We start from the raw sequence: 25,056 nt of genomic DNA on the forward strand, positions 1-25,056 counted from the left end.
TAAACTTTGTCCATTCCAATTTCACATTTGGGTTGCAAATCTGATATAAACTTTATACTGCCCATTTCCACTCTTTGGGTATATATCCAAAAGAGGCCAGTTTCTTCGGTCCCACAGAGTAAATTCCTTCTCTTTTAAACTCCAATAAAGTCAAACTATTTTACTGCACAAAAGTCCGATTTCATAGTGTTATTTCTCACAAATCCAGAAGGTAATTTTCTTATTTATAACCAGGAATATAAATTAGATTCAGGGAGAAAAAGAAGCAAAGACTTTTCAACATGAGTTTGTTGTTTGCATGGCTTATCTCCTTTCAGGAATGTTCTGTCACTTTACTTTTCACCTTCTCAGGCCAAACTATTACACTGGCCAAAACAAAAACATAGCCTTCATCAGACATAGCAAAGAGTCACCCTATGTCCGTTTTAAAACTTCCTTTTTTCCCAATATAAATAAATCATGTTCCTGCATATATTCATTTCTTTTAATTCTTATTTTTCAACACAGAAAACACTTCCAAATTAGACAAGAGACTATTTCTCACTCAAGATGTATAAACTTCATTCTGTGTTTCAGGTTCCAAACTGTAGTTAGAAGATCAAAGAGAAAGGTTAATAGATAAGATTGGGAGGGGTCGTCCTTCACTCCAGTGCAGCTTTAGCTTCAGTGATGTTCCATTCCCGGTTCTCAACTCTTCGACAGCCAGACACTGCCCCGACATGGCCCAGGTAGTAAATCTTTCAGTCGAACTAACCAAATGATGCAGAAGTGGGTATCTTCCGATCACTATCAAGAGTGATAATGGAGATTGGCTCTCCAGCCACAAAAAAACAGCTGTGTCTCTCACCCACAGCCATGGGAGCATCAAGATGCCAGTGCCTCCCTAAAGGGCCTGTACAATTCTATTCAAGAATCATGCTTGATCTCATACTGTGATGATATCTTTTCTCATTTCTCCACCTACCCAGTGAGTAGGACGATTTTATTTATAACTTTTTAAAACCCTCTTAAAAAATGTACGCTGATAAATTGTGATGTGTTCAGTTCTTGAAAGCAGAGAAGTACGACCAGGAAAATAAGCTGTCAACCTAGACTCGCAATAATGTGATACGGTATCGGAAGTGATACTTATTTGGAGAATGTCAGGAAATACTGTGCCTTGTATAACAAAGAAGCTGATGCTTGCTTCCCTCTCTCTTTCTCAGAGTAGAGGAAGCCTTTTTTGAGTTGGATGTTTTTGTTGTACAGTACAAAGAGATGGCTGAGGGGGCAGTCTAGCTGGTACAGCATTAAGGTCTCTTCCCATTTTGAACATGGTTTGGGCAGTTCCTCTCACCTAAACCAAGGCAAGGACACAAAAAATTTGATTATTGCAGAGATAAAAGTAGGGAAAGTGAGCCAGATACAGTCTAAAGATTCTGGGGCCCTAGGGAAAAATAAAGAATGGAGCCTAGAATCACTGGGAATTTATTTATTTATTCAACTTATTCGAATGGCAGTGCCAACCTCAACTCCCATCTGATTACCTAGCTGGCAGCATCCTTATTGTCTGTTTGGGTGGATACCTGCCTTGTCATTTGAAGTTGCTGCATGTAACAGATGCAAAGCATGGAAGGAACAGACAGGAGCAGGGATATTGTGTCTTGTGGTAGAACAAGTGAGGCCCCATGGCACCAAGCCAGACCACAGCAACCACAGTGCCTTCCGACCTGAGTCGCAGAGCCTGCAAGCCATCGGGAAGCTATCATAAGTATGCCAAGACCTGCAGCTTGATCTCTGGGTTGCAGTGCCCTAGAGTCCACAGTTCTCCTTATATCTGAACACCAAGCTGGAGTAGAATATGCAAAGCAACCATTTGCTCTGTCCCAGTTTAAAAACAAGTCTCTTGAGTGGTAGGGGCCACCTTGGTAAACACAATGGAGACCTTGCTCCTCTTTCTTTGCATGTTTTCAATGCTGAAACAGGGTACGCGATCCTAAGAAAACCCATTTAATATTTTCACCTATAATTAAAGTGCTTCCCCATCACCAAATTCAGTCAAATACTCTAAATTATTTTACAGGCAGCTGGAAAATCTCATCAACAGCCAAGCATTTAACCTAAAATATAATTTTGTTCAATTTCTTTTTTAAAGTTTTTTTTTTTTACTTTCTTCCAGGGGTCCACTCTGAAATTCAGCTGACTCAGTCTGGCACAGGAGGATTGGTCAGACCCGGGGAGTCCATCCAACTGACTTGCAAAATAACTGGCACTTCCATCACTGATGGATATGCTTACAGCTGGATCCGCAAGCCTCCCAACAAAGGGCTGGAATGGATTGGGAGGAGATACTACAGCAGCTCTACGTGGCACACTAATTATGCCTCAGCCTTCCAGAGCAGGGTCTCCATCTCTCCTGATGCCTCCAAGAATGAGTTTTACTTTCAGCTGAGCTCCGTGACAGTAGCAGACACGGCCACCTATTATTGTGCACGAGATGCACAGTGACACAGAGCAAAGCCGGCTTCTGAACAAAAAGGGGAAGCGTGCTTCTTAAGCAGGGAGTTGGGTGATCTTCTGTTTCTTCCTCTGAGGCATGACTTTACTTTTGTTCGGGCTTGAACACAAAATGGCACTTTAAACCACACAATAACATGACAACACATAGAAAATAAACTCAGCATAAGAGCACGAGCCCTTGATGGGGTCGAAAGGAATCAAACATTGCCCTTGCGGAGAGTGATACTCATGTCGATAATTTACCAGTAGGGAGAAACAATTTCCCAGAGCTGCACTATACTGTTCAAGAATCATGCAGAAATCCCTGCCCCCCACTGGGGGACCTGCGATCCCTATTAGCAACCCAATCCTTTTAAGGAGCCAAGCTGCTCACTCAGAGCCAAGCTACAAGTGATGCCTGACACACTTGTAGCTTCCCTCAAGTTTTGATAGGAAATGTAGGCATTCTGGTCTTGCAGCTTGGCTCTCCATTTAATTGAAGTTTACAGACACACACGCCCTCACACACACACATGCACACGCACACACACTCACACCCAGTGGAGGGAAAGGAGGGTGCCCGGTGAGAGCCCGATGCATGCACTCCCCTTCTGACTGTATGTTCTCCCAACCCATAGATTACCACTCTGTAAACTTCAATTAAATGGAGAGCCAAGCTGCAAGACCAGGACACCTTCATTTCCCTTGAGGGAAGCTGACAAGTGTCCAACCTGTGTCAGGTGTCACTTTGAACTTGGCTCTCAGACACAAAACACTAACTAGCAAAGAAACGTAAATGGAGAGGGTGGTGTATGTGTGTGTGTTTGCTAAACCTTGTCTGGTGCTTCTCACAAGGCACAAAGAGGGGCGGAAAGATCACTTTGCCTAGGTCTAAACTCTTTGGAGAGTGAGTCAATGAGCATGGCTTCACTCTAAACATGGGTCTTTTTTGTTTTCTTGTTTTAAAATAATAACCAGGGTAGCGGATCATGCTAGAGACTTCCGCTTTTCCAGTCAGTCCAAAAGTAACTTGAAAATATGCACAGGCAGAGAAGGGACAATCTCAGGTCCAGACTCCACAAGGGCTTCCTCAGCTTAGAAGGAAAGCTTTAGGCTGATACATACCTTCCTTCAGTTATATTAACACCCTGCTCTTCAGCCACACATAGCTCTCAAAATGGCTTAAAACAGTCCAACATTCTTGTCATAACAACTCAAAGCTGTAATACTTTAGGAAGACATGACTGTGGGGCTGACCCTCCCTTCTAGCCTGTGGTAGTTGATGATACAGAGCCGAATTTAGGGAATTTGTCTCCAGAGTGAGGGGAATGAAGGAGCTGAAGGTGGACTCGAGGGAGAGCTGATTATATTTCTCTACATGATGTTGCATGGTAAAGAGCCCTGGTGAAAAGAAAAACAGTCATAACAAGGAGCAAATGAGGTGTTCGTTCCATAGTCCTCCTTATATTTGAACACTGACCCAGAGCAGAATATGCAAAGCAGCCTTTTTTGCCAGTCCCTCTTTAAATAGAAGTCGCATGAGATGTGGGGGCCACCTTGGGAGACACAATGGTGCTCTTACTCCTTTTTCTGTGCATCTTTTCAACTCTTAAGCATGGTATGTGTTCCTAACAGGGATTTCCTTTCTTACAAAGAAAATGGAAAGAGGTGGAAGAAAATACTATCTGATTCCATCATTGTATATGTAGAAGCCCATTGCAGAATATCAGATGTTTCACTATTTAATAATTATCGTTACACCTGAAGTTAATTTTTTTTTAATCTTTTAAGGAAAATAATCAGCAACTGCAGTCAAATTCTGTCAATTATTATACAGACAACTGGAAAATCTCTTCAGCAGCCAGGCATATAACATCATTTTTTAATTCAGCAAAATTCTTAATAAAGGAATATTTTTCATTCTTTCTACCAGGAGTCCTCTCTCAAATTCAGCTGACTCAGTCTGGGACAGGAACAGTCAAACCTGGGGAGTCCATCCGACTGACATGCGCTGTATCTGGTACTGTCATCACTGACGGATACGAATACAGCTGGATCCGCCAGCCCCCAAACAAAGGGCTGGAATGGATTGGGAGGGGATACTACAGCGGCTCTACCTGGCGCACTGCTTATGCCTCAGCCTTCCAGAGCAGGGTCTCCATCACTCCTGATGCCTCCAAGAATGAGTTTTACCTTCAGCTGAGCTCCGTGACAGCTACAGACACGGCCACCTATTACTGTGCACGAGAAGCACAGTGATGCAGAGCTGATCTGGTGCCCGAACAAAAAGGGGAAGCTCATTTCTTAAGCAGACACTTGGCTGGTATGGCAAGTTCTTCCTCTAAGTCATGGTCTTGTTTTTGTTCAGGCTGTAAACCAAAAAGACATTTTAAACCACACTGCAATGTGAAATTCATACAAGAGAGACTTGCTTTTACTTATACATTTACTGAACATGTTTTGATTCTGCCTTCTCTCCTTGAATTCAAGGTAGCTTAACAGTGCACCTATATGTAACAAGTATACAAGACATCACAATAATCCATTAAAAAATAAATTATACACACATTACAAGCACAGTCAAATCTACCGAAATACAGCTCAGCCCCCACATGTCCTCTGAAACAAATCTGTGGCCCACGTTCCTAAATACAGCATGCAAAGTCTCCCTGTCTGTTAGTTCATCCCAGAAGACTGGACCTGCTACAGAGATACCCAGGACTAATTGCCACATGGACAATAATAAGTGAGGGATTCTCAAGGAGAAGGCTGTCTGAACACCATGACTGAAGAGATGTGCATGAGATACCCTGAGGGCCAAGCTACACATGACGAATGACACTTGAACAGCAAGTGTATTTCTCCCTGTTCACTTGCCCTCCACTCAATCCACTTGCCGTTCAAGTGTCATTCGTCATGTGTAGCTTGGCCCTGAGTGTGAAGGGCTTTTTAGGTAATTAAGCACACCTGGGGCGTTTCCAGGCGGCTCCCTGCTGCTCATATGGTTGCCACTGGATCCGCCAGCCCCCAAATAAAGGTCTGGAATGGATTGGGAGGGGATTCCTCAGTAGCTCTACCTGGCACACTGATTATGCCTCAGCCTTCCAGAGCAGGGTCTCCATCACTCCCGATGCCGCCAAGAACGAGTTTTACATCCAGCTGAGTTCCCTGACAGCTACAGACACAGCTGCCTATTACTGTGCCCGAGAAGCACAGTGGCACAGTGACTCAGAGTCAAGCTGGCACCTGAACAAAAAGGGGAAGCTGGCGTCTTAACAAGACAGTTGGATGGTGTTTCAAGTTCTTTGTCTGAGTCATTTGTTGCCCCCTCAGTTGGAAGAATGAGACAGACACAATTTCTTGGAATAAATGGCCGCTTTATTAAATATAACATCAACACTAAACTGCGGCAAGGGCAAACTATGCGGTACAGGTCAGGCCACGGGGTTCCTCAGACCACCGCCCTGACCTGTCTGGGCGAGCCCCACTGCCCTGGGCGTAATCTATTCATGGAATGGCCTCAGCCTGGCTGGCCAGGCAAAGGGTTCCCCCTCAAGCTCCTAAAGCCTCAGCCGTACAGCATGAGGGAAGGACTTGCACCTGGGGTTCCCTGGTGGCAGTCTGCACAGGTGGTGGTAGCCATGAAGCATTACCCTCCATCCTGAGAGACCCCAATTTCCCCACCATTGGGGAATTGCCAAAGGGGTGCTCACCAGCCCGCTCCCTATCTCCCCACTTTCTCCTGCCAGGGGAAGCCTACTAGGCACCACCCTTAAAACATCACCATCCTCTGCTGCAGTACAAGGTAGGCGAAAAACCTACCCCCCCCCGCCAAGGCCAATCAGGGGGAGCAGGAAAAAATTCCTACCTGGCTCAAATGCAACCGGCTAATCCTGCACTGAAACAGGGAGAGGAGGGTGGGCCGATCGCTTGGATCAACTGCGAGGTAGGAAGGGCGGAGATAGAAACGGCTCTATCTCCGCCCGCCCCCTGAAAGCCCCGGATGGGCGGGAAAGTCCCATCCTCCATCTGAGGCTGCAAACCCGGCCCCCCGGCCATAGCCGTGGCTGCCGGGAGTGGCCGAATTGTTGTTGTTGTTGTTGTTGTTCAACCTAGGATCCCAAATGGCATTTTAAACCATCGCCCTTTTCACACTGCTTACCAGGACTCGCAACTACGTGGAACATCACGCTACAATTGTGGAAAATCGCGTTTTCTCGCGTGAGATTTGTGCGATGTCGTGAAAATCTCGAGCGAAAAAATGCGATTTTCCGTGTTTGTAGCACGACGTTCTGCGTCGTTGCGAGTCCCGGTAAGCAATGTGAAAAGGGCCCATATAACAATGTGACTTTCATGAAACAAATACTTTCTTTTACAGGGGGCCAAGCTACACATGACGAATGACACTTGAATGGCAAGTGGATTGAGTGGAGGGCAAGTGAACAGGGATAAATACACTTGCTGTTCAAGTGTCATTCGTCATGTGTAGCTTGGCCCTTAGTTGTTTAAATTTTCAGATACTTCTTTTTTCCTTTAATTCAAGGTGCTTAACAACAAAATGTCACAAAGACATAGAACATGATAACAATCCATTAGTATAGTAAAAAGCCATACATGCACATTAAAAACTCAAGCAAATTTTCGAAAAAACCCAGCTCATCCTCCACTATATGCACTCTGAAATAAAACCATCTTACTAAGATTGCCAACATCCAGGTGGGGTCTCAAGATGCCCCCAAATGATAACTGCTCTCCAGACTACGGAGTTCAGTTCTCCTGGAGGAAATGGCTGCTTTGGAAGATGGACTCTATGGCATCTTTTCCAACTGAGGTTCCAAATATTAACTCACCTTAAGAACCCCTTTATGGGATAGGAAATAACCAAATATTTCCCATGTCAACTCATGTTGACAATTTATCACATTGACCAGCAGGCGGAAGCAGTTTCACACAGCTGTAGAATTCTGTTCAAGAACCATGCTTGATCTCATACTGCGATGATACATTTTCTCTTCTCATGTCTCCGTTCACCCAGTGACTTCGCTAACTTTATTCATGACTTTTTAAAACCCTCTTGAATCTTGTAGACTGATATAATGAGATGTGTTTGGTTGTTAGAACCAGAGAAGTAGGACCAGGAAAACAAGGTGTTCACCCAGTCACAATATATGGGATGACTTCAGAAGCCACAACAAGAAATGTGGGCAAATGCCATGCCTTGTATACCAAAGGAACTGATGCTTGGATCTCTCCCTCATTCTCAGAGTAGAAGAAGCATTTCTGGGGTGTGTTGATTTTGTTGTAGAGTATAAAGTGATGGCTGAGGGTGAAGATTGGCCGGTACAATCCCAGTGGGTCTTTCCCCTTATTGCATGCTTCAGCCATTTCAATGTTTCAAGCTAAAGCAATGGCACAGGGAACTTAGTCTTTCAGAGAGAGAACTGGGAGCCTGAGGTGGTCTTAATACCTTTGGTGTGGGCAAAATCCAAGAATGGGTTCCCAGAATCACCGGGTATGGCAGGTAGGGATGCCATTCCCCAGTGAGGGATCCCCCTCTCCCAGCTTCCTCCCCCTGCCATCACTCACCTGGCTGGCAGGGGAAAAAGCAAGATATCAAGACACCTGCAATGCGCTCCCAGACCAGCATGATAATGTCACTCCCAGAAGTGGCATCATCACATAGGCCCCAGTAGTGCTCCTGGGCTTTGTGCCAGGCCAATTCAGCCCATTTGGGGGCCCCAAGTGACCTGGCATGAAGCCTGGCAGCACTTTTAGGGCCTGCGCGATGATGACACTTCTGGAAGTGACATCATTGCACCACGCTGGGAGCATGTACGAGGGAAGACGCTAAAGTTAAGTGCTGCCCCCCCACACACACACAAGGAGGGTGAGGCAACCTGGCAACTCTAATGGCAGGCATACTATCCACTGTACGACCATATTGCTTTTCTGATGTATCTCACAAATGTAGTTTCCAGAGCGGCTTTATCTAACTGAACTAACCACCAACCTTGGAGGAGCTTCCCTTGCCTTCCCAGTCCTCTGCTATGACTGGGCAGATGGGGGGAATGGAAAGGAGGTTCTGATATATTGTAACATGTAACTAACACGTGATTCTCAACAAAGCCTTGTGTTCAGCCAGAAGCTCTCTATTATTTGGATTTATTATGGACACCTGTACTTTGAATATAATCTTTCAATGTTCCAGTATAGACAGATTAAAGACCTGTATGATTCGGATGGTCAGAGATTTGGATTTAAACTAAAAGACTCTGAATTGGAAGAATGCATATTGCAAGAAGAGAAAAAATTGATATCTAAAGTTTACAAGGTTTTGTTAAAATGGCATACAGAGGATGAAACTGTTAAAGTCCAGATGGTGAAGTGGGCTATAAATTGTAATAGAGACATAACAATGGAGACATGGGAATACTTGAGGAAAAATACGTGGAAGATATCTACGTATACCAACTTTAAAGAAAATATTTTCAAGATGATGTATAGATGGTACTTAACGCCAAAGAAGATAGCAAATGGGAATAACCAAGTGTCAGATAAATGTTGGAAATGCAAGAAGCATGAAGGGTCGTTTTACCATATGTGGTGGACTTGTGAAATAGCAAAGCAGTACTGGGGGAATATTATGGAAGTTATGTCAGAAATTTTACAAAAGCAAATAAGTAGAAACCCAGAATTGCTGTTGCTAAATTTGAATTTAGAAGGAATTCCCATACAAGACAGGACACAAATATTTTACATGACAACGACGGCAAGGATTTTATATGCTCAGCTTTGGAAGACGCAAGAAGTACCATCTATAGAAAATTGGATACAAAAATTGCTGTACATGGCAGAAATGGACACATTAACAAGGAAGCTAAGAGAACAAAATTCAGAAGAATTTTTCAATGATTGGGGGAAATTGAAACAATACTTAGAGAAGAAGTGGGACGTGAAGGGGGAACTATGGTTGTTAGATAACTACTAATTGGACAATAAGAGAGGAGATACTGATCTTTACAAGAAATACAGATAAGTTAGAAAAGTAATCTATAGTTTAGGAAAGTATTTTATTAAAGAAAGCATTTAAAGAAGTAGTTAAGGTTACAAGAATTAATTAAAGAAGTTTTTTAGAGATTTAAGAGGTAGAGGTAGACAGCGGGCTGGAGAACTGTTGGAAGTCTAAGATAAAAAGGGGGGAGGGGAAAGGGGGGGAATAAGAAAATGAGGGGATTATCTGAAAACTTGTATTATTGTTGTTTTTTTCTCACCTAATAAAAAATCTTTTTTAAAAAAAAGAATATAATCTTTCAATAAAGACCCTTTTGACTCAAGAGACCTTGGAGTTCTTGCAGCAAGGGGTGGGAGATGAAATCAGAGTAACTTGAATTCCATAAACTGACACATGGTGGTACCAACCCCAATTGCTGCCTGATCACCTAGACAGTCTTCCCGATTGCCCTGACTGCCTGGCACTGGTCCAGCTCCATTAGGGAGAGCTGCTTGAAGAACCTAGAAGAAGGAGATGCTAGGACAGAGGCTTTCTCCAGGACAACTGATCTATTTTGTCTGAAGATCATTTGTCATTCCAGGAGAGCTCCATCCCCACTTTCAGTGCACAGGGCCCATGGCAGCTGTCCGAAATACCCCATGTCTTAGGGCCATGCTACAAGTGACGAATAACACTTGAACGGCAAGTGAATAGACTGAGGGCCAAGCTACAAGTTACAAATGACACTTGAACAGCAAGTGGATTGAGTGGAGAGCAAGTGGAGGGCATGTGAACAGGGAGGAATACACTTGCTGTTCAAGTGTCACTCGTCACTTGTAGTTTGGCCCTAAGATTGATCTTAAAGTGAGAGAATAATGCCTTAGAGGGAGAATCTCTGTATTCTGGAGACTTGTTGTAATTTTAGGAGTGGTCCAGAGCATACACAGAGTTTGGCAACTCTATCCCCGTATGGTGTGGTGTGCACTCAAAGCCAGATACAAACCATCACTAGCAAAGATAAGCATAGCCTGATTCAAAATATAGGCCCGTTTTGTTTTATATTACTAACCAGAGTATTAAAACATACAGGAAATGTCTGTCTTTGCAGGCAAGCCAGTGGCTATTTGAACACGCAGGAAGAGAAGGGCCATCTCAGGTTCCCATAAGCCCCACACAGACTCAATGAGAGTTTCCTCCCCAAGGGAACCCTATCACTAATTCCTTCCTTCCCTTGTATTAACACCCTTCTCCTCAGCCACAATTAGCTCCCAAAGTGGCTTAAAACATTCAGTTCAAACAAACTCAAACATGACTGCATGGCTGACCCTCTCTTCTGGCCTGAGGTAGCTGGTGCTACAGAGCAAGTTATAGACATTTCCCTCCAGAGGAAGGGGACTGAGGGAGGTGAAGGTGGGCTCTGGGGGACAGCTGATTGTATTTCTCTACATGGCATTTCATGTTAAAGAGCCCAGATGAAAAGAAAATACAAGAAAACAGAGGTGAGAAGGAGGAAAGAACGAGGTGTGTGTTCCACAGCCTGACTTATATCTGAGCACCGAGCCAGAGTGTAATATGCAAAACAGCCATTTTGTCTTGTCCCGCTTTAAATAGAAGTCTCATGAGTTGTAGGGGCCATCTTGAAAAGCACAATGGAGACCTTACTCCTCTTTCTTTGTATCTTTTCAGCTCTTAAGCAGGGTACGTGTTCCTGACAGGGGTTTCATTTCTTCTAAAGAAAGATGGAGAGGGTGGGAAAAAATGCTATCTGCCTCTTTTATTTGATGGGTAGAAGCCCATTGCAGAACTTCAGACGCCAATTCATTTATTTTTTACCTAAAATTAATTTTATTTATCTATAACTCATATCTTTTAATCAGCAACTCACTCAAGTTCTGTCAGTATTATACAAAGAAACCCTGGAAAATCTCTTCAACAGCCAAGCACGTAACTTAGCATTTTATAACTTTGTGAAATTCTTTTTTTTTTCTCCTTTCTATCAGGGGTCCTCTCTGAAATTAAGTTGACTCAGACCGGCACTGATACAGTCAGACCCGGAGAGACTATCCAACTGACATGCACGGTATCTGGGGCTTCCATCAGAGATGCATACGGTTACCACTGGGTCCGCAAGCCTCCAAGCAGAGGGCTGGAATGGATTGGAAGGGGGTTGTACAGCCAGTCTAAGTGGAACACTGCCTATGACTCAGCCTTCAAAAGCAGGGCCTCCATCTCTCCTGATTCCTCCAAGAATGAGTTTTACCTCCAGATGAGCTTCATGACAGCTGCAGACACGGCCACCTATTATTGTGCACGAGAAGCACGGTGACACAGAGCCAAGCTGCCACCTCGATGAAAAGGGGAAGCTTCTCAAGCAGAGAGTTGGTTGGTGTTCAACTTCTTCCCCTGAGGCATGGCTTCTGTTCAGGCTAGTTTTAAAATCATCCCTTTAAATCGAATGTGACATTCATGAAGTAGAGAGATTTCCTTTTATTTGTGAATTTACGTAAAATGTTTAGATTATGCCTTACCACCTTGAATTCAAGGTGGCTAACAATGAAACAATAAGAAACAAGGACAAAACTTTATAGCAATCCATTAGAAAATGGCAGCAAAGGAGGATGGACTCTATGGCATTATACCCTGCTGAGGTCTCTCTCCTCCCCAAATCTTACCTTCTCCAGGCCCCACCTACAAATCTCCAAGAATTTTCCAACTTGGAGTTGACAATCCGAGTTCTGAACTGCTGACCCAGACCAGAGTCTTGCTGCCACATATTGTACCAATGGAAGCTGCAAAGGCAGTCCAATTATAGGAGCTGGAGGTTATGGCAGCATGGAAGCCATGCACATGGATGGCAATGGGCTTCGCCCATTCAGGCCAAGACAACCTGTACCACTCGTTAGATCCCTTGCGATGTTTATGTCAATGTTTGCAGATAATGTTGTTGTCAAATAAAAGTGGCCCATTACTTCCCAAGCCTTGTGTCTACCTCTTTATTCCAAGTTGGGGAGGGGGAGTAAATAAATGTTTCTGAAAGCTTAGATAATGTAAAGCTGGGTGTTATCTGCATATTGGTGACAACCCACAATAAAGCTCCTGATTAAAAAGGTAAAGGTAGTCCCCTGTGCAAGCACCGAGTCATTACTGACCCATGGGGGGATGTCACATCATGACATTTTCTTGGCAGACTTTTTGTTACGGGGTGGTTTGCCGTTGCCTTCCCCAGTCATCTACACTTTACCCCCAGGAAACTGGGTACTCATTTTAACAACCTCAGAAGGATGGAAGGCTGAGTCATCCTTGAACCGGCTGTCTTAACCCGGCTTCCGCCGGGATTGAACTCAGGTTGTGAGCAGAGCTTGGACTGCAGTACTGCAGCTTACCACTCTGTGCCACGGGGCTCTGATTATCTTGGCCAAATATATATATATACAGAGTAAAGTATATTAGTGATGAAATAGACCCTTACAGTACCCTCACACATCTGGTCCCACTAAGTGATGCTACCTCTCCTATTAATCAGAGTAATCAATTAACCAGTGTAATCTGCACAATTGTAGTGTAAAAGCAGCTGGAAAAGATACTGTTCACCCAAAACTGCAAGATTTCTGGACCATTCTTCAGCCTGTAAGCCAACAATTATAATAACATTATAATAATAACATTTGATTTATACACCACCCTTCCGGACAACTTAATGCTCACTCAGAGCGGTTTACAAAGTATGTCATTATTATCCCCACAATAAAACACCTTGTGAAGTGGGTGGGGCTGAGAGAGCTCTGAGAGAGCTGTGACTGACCCAAGGTCACCCAGCTGGCTTCAAGTGGAGGAGTGGGAAATCAAAGCCGGCTCTCCAGATTAGAGCCCCGTGCTCTTAACCACTACACCAAACTGGCTCTCAATTGCAAAATAGATGCAAAAGCTTGTGTCTAGACAGTTTTTTCCAGTTTTGTTTTGTACTATAAAGTAAGCCCAAGCAAAACCTTTTCTTCTGTTGAAAAGGATAGAGAGGTCCCACCTGGCTGGATCCAATCCCTTGTATTTATTTGTGGTACATCAGTGAAGTGGATTAAATGGTCCTAAATAGTACCTCAAGATGACTCCTAGATTATTTTGTATTTCACAGGTACAAGAAATCAGATGTATACAATAACACATTAAGGTCCTTTAATTGATTCTCCTCATTAGCTGCTCCCTTTTGTTCAGCTCAGGCCTCAGCAGAATAAGGTAACATTTGGGGATGAAGATACAAACCAGTAACCCAGCACTGGAAGCTAATATGGAGAATATCTCCACAGCTACCATGTATTTCCCCTTGGTGCTCAAGTAGGTTGGAACAAAAGACAACCAAACACTGCAGAAGACCAACATGCTGAAGGTGATGAACTTGGCTTCGTTAAAACTGTCTGGCAACTTCCTTGCAAAGAAAGCCACAGTCAGGCAGATGAGGGACAGAAGTCCCATGTAGCCCAGGACAATATAAAACATGATGGCAGAGCCCTCGTTACATTTTACTATGATTTCTTCAGTCAATGACTGTGTGTCAAAATCCAGGAATGGAGGAGATGTTCCTAGCCATACTATACAAACACCTGATTGAATGGCGGAGCAGATAAGAACAATGGAGTTGGCGAGTCTTTTCCCCACCCACTTCCTCATGTTGGACCCTGGTTTGGTGGCCATGAAAGCTACAACCACAGTGATGGTCTTGGCCAAGACACAAGAAACGGCCAATGAAAAGACAATCCCAAAAGCGGACTGCTGGAGTAAACAGGACAACTTCCTAGGTCGCCCAACAAACAGCAAAGAACAGAGGAAGCAGAATAGCAGAGAGATGAGGAGAATGTAGGTGATATCCCGGTTGTTGGCTTTGACTATTGGGGATTCTCTGTGCTTAATAAAAGTTCCAAGCACTAAGACTGTGGTCACAGAAAATGAAACAGCAGCTGAAGCCAAAGTGATTCCTAAAGGATCTTTGTAGGATATAAAGCTTATTAACTTGGCGACACAACGATCATTGTCCTTGCTTGGATATTGATCTTCCGGGCATCTGATACATTCAGCCATGTCTAAAGAAAGAAAGAGGTCCCATTTCAGCTCCATTTCTTCTGATCCCTCTGACACACCATCTGTTGCTAATGCTGCCTAGCCTGGCATTGACTCCCAATTTCCTCTCTTGGATGCTCACAAAGATCTGCAGTGGGAAGCCTGGCTAGACCCTCCAAACATTTAAGAGTTGTGTGAGAGAGACACATAGACCCTAATAGTAAAGAGTCCAGTAGCACCTTTAAGACTAACCAACTTTACTGTAGCATAAGCTTTCGAGAACCATAGTTCTCTTTGTCAGATGCATCTCTTCGTCTCTTCGTCGAGAACTGTGATTCTTGAAAGCTTATGCTACAGTAAAGTTGGTTAGTCTTTTACTCTAAAATTTTCTTTATTTAAACTATAAACTACACACCACAAGACAATAAACAACAAACATAGAGAACAAGAAAAAAACACATATTTCTAAACATAACACACTAACAATACATATATCTATAAAATTAAGAGGAAAAAAAAGAAAAAAAACACCTAGATTACACTACAAGGTGAGTTCCGATTTTCTCCACCACAAGTATATATCATTTCTAGAGTCCCACTTATTCTCAGGGCCAAGCTACACCTGACGAAAGACACTTGCCTGGCAAGTGGATTGAGTGGAGGGCAAGTGAACAGGGAGAAATACACTTGCCATTCAAGTGTCATTTGTCACTTGTAGCTTGGCCCTAAATTAGGGCCAAGCTACACATGACGAATGACACTTGAACAGCAAGTGTATTTCTCCCTGTTCACTTGCCCTCCACTCAATCCACTTGCCGTTCAAGTGTCATTCGTCATGTGTAGCTTGGCCCTGAGTCACAAAACTCCTCTTTTTTTCTATTGCCCCTGTTTTAAAGTTGGTTAGTCTTAAAGGTGCTACTGAACTCTTCACTATTTTGCTACTACAGACGAACACAGCTAACTCTTCTGGATCTATGAACATAGATCCTAAGAAGGACTCAGGTCCTTCAAACCAAGTATTATGGAGAGACTGGTCTAGGAAAGATCCTTTTACCTTCCAGTAAGAATCCACCTACATCCTCCGCTAATTTAATCAAGATGGGTTTGAAGGAGCTGAGGTCAATATGCAGAAATGTGATAAACGCATCTAATCATTTAGGGAAGGAACTGTGGCTCAGTGGAAGAGCCTCTGCTTGGCACACAGAAGGTTGCAGGTTCAATCCGCAGGAACTCCAGTTAAAAGGACCAAGATGTAGGTGATGTGAAAGACCTCCACCCGAGACCCTGGAGAGCATCTGCCATTATGAGTAGACAATATTGGCCATTCAGTATAGAGCAGTTCATGTGTGTTCACGTATATGAAAAAGATGTACCAACTGGTAATTCATGTTCAAATGACCCCTTTGGACAGTGGTCACCTATCTCTATCTGATACTGTCATGCAACCTACCCTTTCGGTTTGAAATCTTGCCTTCTGGACATGGAACACAATCATAGCAGCAAAATTTCTTGCCTTCTTTTCTTTTCTTTACATAACCGAGCTGGCAGTTGTCATTACATACAGAAATGGGCAGTACCTATTAAACACATGAAATACATTTTAGACAGAAGAAATAATTAGAGAACAATAAGAGAATAAAGAATAATTAGCATTATTTGTTAATTCGAGAGTTGAAATGTGGAGACAAAAAATGCATACCAAAAATGTTGATTATAATAACCTTCTAATAGCTTTCTGGTCATGAAAAATATTATAATTAATCTGTTTTGAACTTGATAGCGGAAAATAGGTAAACCGGAAAAACTGGATACTCTACTCAGGGCCAAACTACAAGTGACGAATGACACTTGAACGGCAAGTGTATTTCTCCCTGTTCACTTGCTCTCCACTCGATCCACTTGCCGTTCAAGTGTCATTCGTCACTTGTAGCTTGGCCCTCAGTATCAACTCAACTGGATATTCAACTCAAAAGGAGATTTTTTTAATGTGGCTGTTGCACAAATTTATCAAATGTTAATAAAGGAATGGGCTATGTTTCACCTATTTACCCTGACCTGGAGTAATTTAAAATAAGTGCTTTCAAATACATTGAGTAAAATGATTATCCACACTTTAAAGTTATATCTTTTTAAAAATATTGCATATTAAGTAGCAAGAGCCCCGTGGTGCAGAGTGGTAGGCTGTGGTACTGCAGCCCAAGCTCTGCTCACAACGACCTGAGTTCGATCCTGGTAGAAGCTGGGTTCAGGCAGCCAGCTCAAGGTTGACTCAGGGCCAAGCTACACATGACGAATGACACTTTAATGGCAAGTGTATTTCTCCCTGTTCACTTGCCCTCCACTCAATCCACTTGCCGTTCAAGTGTCATTCGTCACGTGTAGCTTGGCCCTCAGCCATCCATCCTTCCGAGGTCGGTAAAAGTAGTACCCAGTTTCCTGGGGGTAAAGTGTGGATGACTGGGGACCCCATAAAAATTCTGCCAAGAAAACACCATGATGCAATGTCCCCCCATGGGTTAGTAATCCCTCGATGCTTGCACAGGGGACTACCTTTACATTTTCCTATATTAAGTAGCAAAAAAAGAAAACCATTGTGGTCACAAATCTGAAGAATGACAATACCACATAATCCGCACCTGATTAAAATTTGTTTGCCATACAATCATATCCTCATTGATAATAAACCTTCTTCCTTCAAGAGCACTGGGAACCAGCCTTCCAACTTCCACCCTGTGGAAAGACTGGTTTGAGAAGGTGATCAAGTTTGTAATGTCAAATCCAGCGCCCATTTCCATATTATGATCAAAAGACACATTTTCTCCAGCTGAGTTGTTGAATGAAATGCCTTGAAGAAACCTATGGAGCTTCTTGGAAGAGAAACAAACCACAATGAAGAGATACCGACCTATTACAGATCAAGATGGGTAGCTGCATGAGTCCCTCTATAGCAGTAGAAAAGAGCAAGAGTCCAGCACCACAAAATTTGTAGTAGGGTAGGAGCATAGAGTAGGGTAGGAGCTTTTGTGAGTCACAGCAGCTGAAAAAGTTAAGCTGTGACTCACGAAAGCTCATACCCTACCACAAATTTTGTTAGTCTTATATGACCTATCACAGTCATCATATTTAACTTTACAAATGTATTTCATTGCTGATAGATTTCTCATACATATGCAGACCTTTCATGAAAATATGACAGTGATGCACAATTGAACATGCATACCTTACTCCTTAAAGGTGCTAAGTCTAGGAGGAAATCTGGACCTAGATCTTTGTCAAAGAATTAAGTTTCAGGTGGGTGGTTGTGTTCGTCTTCAGTAGAACAGCAGGATTTGAGTCCAATGGCAACAACATTTTTCAAGGGTATAAGCTTTTGAGAAGGGTATCTGAAGAAGGGAGCTTTGACTCTTAAAAGCATATACACTTGAAAAACCTTGTTGGTCTCTTAGGTGCCACTGGACTCAACTCCCAACGAATAATGCCTATACCACCATATATATCCAGTTATACGTTGGGGAGGAATTTCAAAAGTATGTCATATGGTACAAACCAACTGGTTATAATAAAACCAATTAATCAAGGACAAATCACCTGCCAGGGCTGGGGATCTGGAATTAGAACTCTGTTACCCCCTCTGTTGAAGGATCTAGAAGAGTACATGGTATGCAAAGCATGTGCTACAGCGTAGACAGCATTGTAGATGCCATAGCTATGACCAGTCATGCGCATTTCAAAAAATGATCCCGGTAGACATTCTAAGCTCTCCTCTCCAGTACATTTTTCACCATTATTCATTAGCTCCTCTGGATTTGGATATAAACAGTTGAATGCTTGTTCCCAGAAGTCTTTGAGAAAACCATGTTCATTTGTCCAAGAGGGCCTTATGGTTTGAACAAAATTCTGGAACCCAGGAAGCTCATTTGAATGAATTGTGAAGGAAAGAGCACCACAGAAAATGAGAAGATCAAAGCCCTTTTGAAAGCTTGTCAATGTTAAATCAACCTGAGCTGTCATAATCCATACTTTTCCAATAGATATGGTTTCAGGAAATCCTAATAACATAAAGGTGCTTATCCACAGAATAGTCCTTGATTGTCCATAGATGATAAATACACTGGTTTTGCTATCTGTGAAATGCTTGTAAACGGTTGAAGCAATATCATTCATTTCATTTCCAGTGTGCAAAAGAGTTTGTTTTGTGATTCTTTCTACGAAGGCCGAACAGATTCCATTTTGGGAAAGAAATGGTTCCAGGAGGTGTAAGAAGTGATCTCCTTCCTCATCATCCACAGCAAAAAGCCCAACCCATGTCCATTTGAAATACTGAAGTAATTGGATAAGCCCCATATGCTGATAGTCTTCATTTGGGGCCATGCGATAAAAAGAAGGGAACTCTGTTCCATCTCTGTCCCCTGGAGCAAATGAGCCATATGTGAGCTAAAAGAAAGGTAAATATATTTTAGAGATGAGTGAGGGCTGGAAGAATGCATATGCGTGCACACACTTAAATATGCTATGACTTTATTTTTATTTTCAAAAGGATCTACAGGTTTGGATAGTGTTAAAATCTAGGAAAATCCTGGGTGAATTTTCTTATGTTATGAGAATATGAAACAATTTGGGAGAAACAGTCATGTGAAAGAGTAAGATTTGGGTCCAGTGGCATCTTAAAGGCCAACTAGATTTCCAGGATACAAGCTTTCGAAAACCAGAGCTCCCTTTCATCAGATCTGAAAGTTCATCCCCGGGAAATCAAGCTGGTCTTTAAGGTGCTACTTGACCCAAATCTTGCTCTTCTAGTACAGACCAACACGGCGACCCACCTGAAATGATGGTTGTGTGAAAGACATCTGATAAAAGTAGCTATAACTCTATGTACTTTCTCCTCTCTCCGCTGACTATGCAAAGTATCACTCTGTTAGACTTAAACTTCTTAGTTTCAGGTTGGAATGTCTGTTCCTGCCAGTCACAGATCTTTCTTTGTGAACTACAAGATCAGTTCCAGAATAAAAGAATGTGTGAAATAGTTCGCACCTGTGGAATCTTATATAGTCCTAAGATGTCTGCCATACGAAAGGAGATATCGGCTCCGAGTCCCCCAATGACAGCTATTGGTGATTTCTGGGTGTTGCATTTGTAGCTGGGGACAAATCTATGTGATCTGAAGAGCAAGTCTAGGATGGCATGATAGACCAACCGCTCATCATTGTAGCTGTCATAGATGTGGAAGCCCAAAGTGACATTGGGCAAGATCTTCGGGTTCTTGTTGATCTCATTGATGGCAAATACCAATGTTAAGATGTGTTGGAACAACTTGGTCAGTACACTGCAAACACACACACACAAAAGTTGTGCGTTCTTTCATTAGAAACGTTTTTAATGCATTAAAAACATTTAGCCAGAAATATCGGTGTGCTCTGGCTCTAAAATTATTTATTGGCTCAGTGTGTGAGTTTTCTTTAAATCGTCTCTGACGTTTTTGAACTATTAAACACCTTCCTCTGAAATACACGTTGAAATACTCATTAAACATCTGAAATATACATGGTATTAGCATATATACAGTGCACAGGGAACAATCCTCAACAGGTCTACTTGGAAGTAAGCACCATTTTATTCCATGTGGTTTGCAGCCATGAAAGACAATTGCACCCGTAATATGTCAACGCATCTTTCCTTATCTCCTGCATTACTTAACTTTGGGGAGATGCATCCAGTGGTTTCATTCCACTAATGGAGGAGTCTTCCTCAAGCACACAAAGCGATTCGCCAGTGCAATAAGCTCTGGGCCATTTTCACACTGCTAACTGTCCACGGAACATCGTGCCAAGCTCCTGGAACGACAGTGTCTTCCTACCATTCTCGCGCAAAATCGCACCAGGAAGACTCTGTCGTTCCGGGAGCTTGGCACCATGTTCCGTGGTCAGTAAGCAGTGTGAAAACGGCCCTGCTCTAGTGGAAGAGGGTGTTCTGCTGGTGGAAGGCTTCTTGTACCTGATGAAGATTTTGCCATTAGCAGAACAGAACCTTTGCATCCAATCCTTTTTTCTAAATTCCCCCCTCCCATTTAGGGAATAAATACCAAGATAGTTACTTCGTGCATTTGACAAAACATACGGAAATTTATAACAGAACAATTCATTAGTCTTTAAGGAGATGCTGGATGTTTTGTTGATATTGTTACATGGACAAGGCATGGGCTTCTGTCATGTTTCTTCCAACCTTCAGTTCTGAATCTGGTTAACTTTGCAGCAACATTAACTAGCATCCTGCACATATTGCTAAGACTTAATCACTGTGCTATGCATAATCAGAATGGCATCAGTGGGCAATGCCCACCAAAGGCTTCTTAAATGCCAGGTCTTTTTTAACAACGTGGCATGATTCCATTTAAAGAATGAGCACATGTATTTAAAATACCAATACTTCTGAAAGATGCCCTCTCTGTTTGTATCGGGGGTTACTTGTGCCCTCAAATCTATCTTTGGAGTAAAAGTATGTAGCTTCAAGCTGTGTAAGAGTGGAGACAGCCTCTAGGAAAAAATGGGTGAAATCTTGCCAAATTTTAAAAAAGTTTTGAAGAGGACAGTCCAATTTCAGTGATAAGCTATCCAGATATAGTGAGATTCACAAACATTATTAGAAGGGGGAAAGTGGCACCCTGACTGACAACTATATAGAGAGAAACCATGAAGAGCAGGAGGGGAGAGCGGGAGGGGCAATAGAAAGCTGGGTAAAAGAGCAGACAGAGCGACAGAAGGCTCAAGAGAAGGTGGAGAACAGAAAGAGGAAAATGAGAAAATCTGGGAGAGGAAAAAACTGTGCAAACTAGAAGAAATTCACAAGCTACATTTGGACTCTAGCAGATGTCTACTAATGATGACACGTTTAGGTATAGGTAGACGAGTGGTATGCATAATATGCTACGAAGACTTTGTTTCTATTTCCAGTCATGAAAACATGCAAAAATTGGGGCACCTATAAATTGCAATTTGTACGACTGCTTTCTAATCAACATGGATCATTTTGACACATTTTCAGAATCCATTCCATCGTCTGTGTATGGTTCTACCTTGATATTCACGGTATTTCTATAACAATATTTACAGTTTTATTTAATATCTGCTTGTCCATTCACAACTGTGCACAGTAATTGTCCATTCACAACTGCACACTGTAATTCCCCCCTCCAATTTTATCATATCTTCCACAAATTTTCCCCATGTTCTCAGACTGTAGGATTTCTCAGGAGGCAGACTTTCAACACTTTTAAAAATCGTCTTTACTTTCTTGGGATCCCACCCCCCACCGTCCACACAAACAGTTGCACAACTACAAAGATTGCTAAGAGAGCCCTTCCAAAAATAGATGGGGCTCTAATAATTAATGAGAGATAAAAGCCTATATGTCCCATAACACCAATCAAATGTTATAAATTGAATGTTACTATCATCATCATCATCATCATCATCATCATCATTATTATAAAACAGCAGAAGGCACAAAATGCGAAATGTGATTGAGAAGGCTGAGTGCTTGGGTGGTGGACCAACCATAACATGTTCATTCTTTGAGCATCCTCTCATGAGTATAAGCAATAATTTGACTTTGAGATCTGGTCAGGCACACACAATACGGGAAAATTAAATAATAGCTTACAATGGAAAATTTGACAGTTCCTGAGATGGATGTTTGCAGAAGGATAAGTCAGAAACATGGTAAAAGACCTGAGAAGCAATTCCCCCAATGAGGAGGCCTCCCGGCTGGTACCATTCATGTGGAACAGGGAGAGGATCATTCAGGAAACACTTCATTTTATCTAATTCAAAGGCCAAGAGAGGTGACAGAAACAGCAGCACTGCCAGCCACATCATTACGCAAGCAAAAGTTCCCTCTAGATGTGGGCTATCAAAGTAAAACCTGGCTTTGAAGGCTTTGTTGGACTGTGGCTGACTCTGTTAATACACTCGGTAGCAAGAAATCTACCAGCATCCAGAGGATGAGAAACGCAGAGTTTGAACACCTGCTGAGATTGCCTGTTCTAGGATTAAAGCCAAAGAGGAAAATATCACTGATCACAATGACAGAAGCTTTTCTTGTCTCTCCTTCCAGTTCTCAATATAGCTGCAGTTTTTCTAATAGATTTTAGACCTGTCTCTTGATTTTTTTCAAGTGAGAGTCACTGGTGTTTAGTGAAAGAAAAAAAATTACAGGATAATTACATAATTACAAGGAAGAAAATCACTCCTACCTCTCCAAATGGTTTTTGCAAATACTAAATAATAAGAGTTTGAGGGAGAAGGGATAATTATTCAGCCAGAAATCTCTTCCACTCTTTAGTGTGTGTGCACGTGTGAGGGGGTAATTATTCAGCTACAAATCTCCTCTGCTCCATAGTGTGTTCCAGACTTTCATGATGAGCAAATGTCAGTAAGAAAAGCTAAACTGAAGTATATACTACTGTTCCAAATATATGTACGAAGAGAGGTTTTCAGTTTTTTGGGGAGGGATCCCAATTATGCTCCTCACAGCAGCTATGTGATGGGGGATGGGTGGGAATTTTAACCATTTCCCTTAGCCAATTGTAGATTTCCCCCATTCTTACTACAAGTCTGAGAAAACAACTCAAGGCACTTAAACCTAGTGACCATAGACATGATGTGGTCAATTTGGCAACTGAATACATACAGGAAGGTGCCAGCAGAATCCATTTAAACCTTTCAGTCAACATGTAACAAATTGTTTACAGTACAAACGATCTCATACGGTTCTATAAACAAGTCCGTTCAGAAGGACATGATCTTCACAGAATGATGGACTGACAGGTGATAGTTTACATTGAAGAAGTGAGTGAGTGTTTACTGTTAGATATATATACAGATATATGATTTTATCTTTTATGTATTTACCCATTTTAACTATTTAAAAACTGTTCTTTTTATCTGTATTTTACTTGGCTGGTCTTGTGACCGTAATAAACCCTTTGAGTTTGAGACATTGACGAATGAGAGCGGTCAAACTGGCACCCACAAACCCATGGCAAAACTGAGAAAGCAAGCATCCAAGGTCAGAGCTAGAGGATGGGTAGGTAACCCCTTGGCCCTTTCAGAATAAGATAGAGATCATCTTTGAGGAGATATGAAGAATAACAGTGGCTCTGGTAGCTTATTTATTTATTTATTTATTTATTTATTCAATGTATAGCCTGCGCTCCTTGCAAACGGGCTCAGGGTGGGTTACAATAAAATGTTTAATAGGCATTAAAACATATAAATACAGTTACAACCAAAAAACAACCATAAATACATGGAAATCAGCATTTCGGCTGGCAGCTCCCCCTCCAATTCCCAAATTATTATGTAAACAAGCAGAACAGAACAGAAGGGGTGGGGTGGGACCACAGTTTATAATAATCTGCTGACTGCTCTTATAGGAGGCAGATGATTTCATTGCCCCCTGGCGGGAGACCAGTAGAGAGGCTCCTAAGATGATCAAAGACTGGCCTCATCCATGTGTCTGGCAGAACATCTCTGTCTTACAGGCCCACCGAGAGGATATAAGATCTTGGCAGGCCTGGGTGTCCTCGGACAGAGAGTTCCACCAGGTTGGGGCCAGGACTGAAAACACCCTGGCCCTGGTCGAGGTCAGCTGGGCCTCCCTGGGGCCAGGGACCACCAGTACGTTCTTATTTGCTGATCTTAATGCTCTCCAGGGTACAAATGGGGAGAGATGGTCCCACAGGTATCATGACATTTTTGGAACTCACCCTCTTAAGGCTGAGAGTGGAAGAAACACATGTAGTTCTGTGTGCGTGTATATGTCCCTGCAGACAGAATAGTAGTGCTAGCATCTCTCTTTGCATGCGGGGCTGTTCCCCCCCCCTTTCATGCAGGTTTTGACATAAAGGAGCTTGTCATTATCTGATTCACCATGACCACCCACCTTCAGTCTGAAGCAGTGCTGTCTATTGTACTAACTCAGGTCTCCTGCACACATGAAGCAGGCCTTAGAAAAGAAAGCCCACAGGGTTACTGATCAGCTGCTAGAAACCATTCATCACTCACAAGCCACTATTCTGCCACCATCACAGATTGATTCTCCGCTTGTAGGATGGTGCTTAGTTGCAAAGGAAGAAATTGACGCTAGAAGACCCTGTCCAAGTAATAACCGTGTGATTCTCTTTCATCCACTAGGGGGCACTGGTGGCACACCTCAAAGTCAATTTGCTTTTCAGCTATTCAAAGCTTTTCTACATTATCTTATTCATCCTGAAAATATGCCTCTAAAATACATTCATTAGTATGAATGAGTGGACTTGGCTGGTAGCAGTTTGAAAGGAAGAACCCCCAAATGATGCATTCTTATTATACAATAGCAGGGCTTTTTTTCTGGGGAAAGAGGTGGTTGGAACTCAGTGGGTTGCCATCGGAGAAAATGGTCACATGGCTGGTGGCCCCGGCCCCTGATCTCCAGACAGAGGGGAGTTGAGATTGCCCTCTGCACCTCCCAGCTGCATGGAGGGCAATCTCAACTCCCCTCTG

At 42.7% G+C, this 25,056-nt stretch overlaps 1 protein-coding gene and 1 gene segment (V, D, J or C); one reads left to right on the forward strand and one right to left on the reverse strand.

Moving 5' to 3' along the window:
* Nucleotides 1-1,914: 1,914 nt before the first annotated feature.
* LOC129339934 (immunoglobulin heavy variable 4-38-2-like) lies at nucleotides 1,915-2,487 on the forward strand. The segment is given in 2 exon segments: nucleotides 1,915-1,965; nucleotides 2,159-2,487. Coding segments are annotated over 2 exon segments (378 nt in total).
* Nucleotides 2,488-13,639: 11,152 nt separating this feature from the next.
* On the reverse strand, nucleotides 13,640-22,386 carry LOC129339935 (vomeronasal type-2 receptor 26-like). Its single transcript, XM_054994498.1, has 5 exons — nucleotides 22,175-22,386; nucleotides 19,550-19,841; nucleotides 17,155-17,385; nucleotides 15,969-16,095; nucleotides 13,640-14,541 (listed from the first exon to the last, which is right to left on the reverse strand). Exons 1-5 carry the CDS (start codon nucleotides 22,384-22,386, stop codon nucleotides 13,640-13,642), a joined length of 1,764 nt encoding a protein of 587 aa, XP_054850473.1.
* Between the last annotated feature and the right edge of the window lie 2,670 nt (nucleotides 22,387-25,056).

The sequence above is a fragment of the Eublepharis macularius genome, chromosome 12 (assembly GCF_028583425.1).
Source record: "Eublepharis macularius isolate TG4126 chromosome 12, MPM_Emac_v1.0, whole genome shotgun sequence".
Taxonomy (NCBI): domain Eukaryota; kingdom Metazoa; phylum Chordata; class Lepidosauria; order Squamata; family Eublepharidae; genus Eublepharis; species Eublepharis macularius.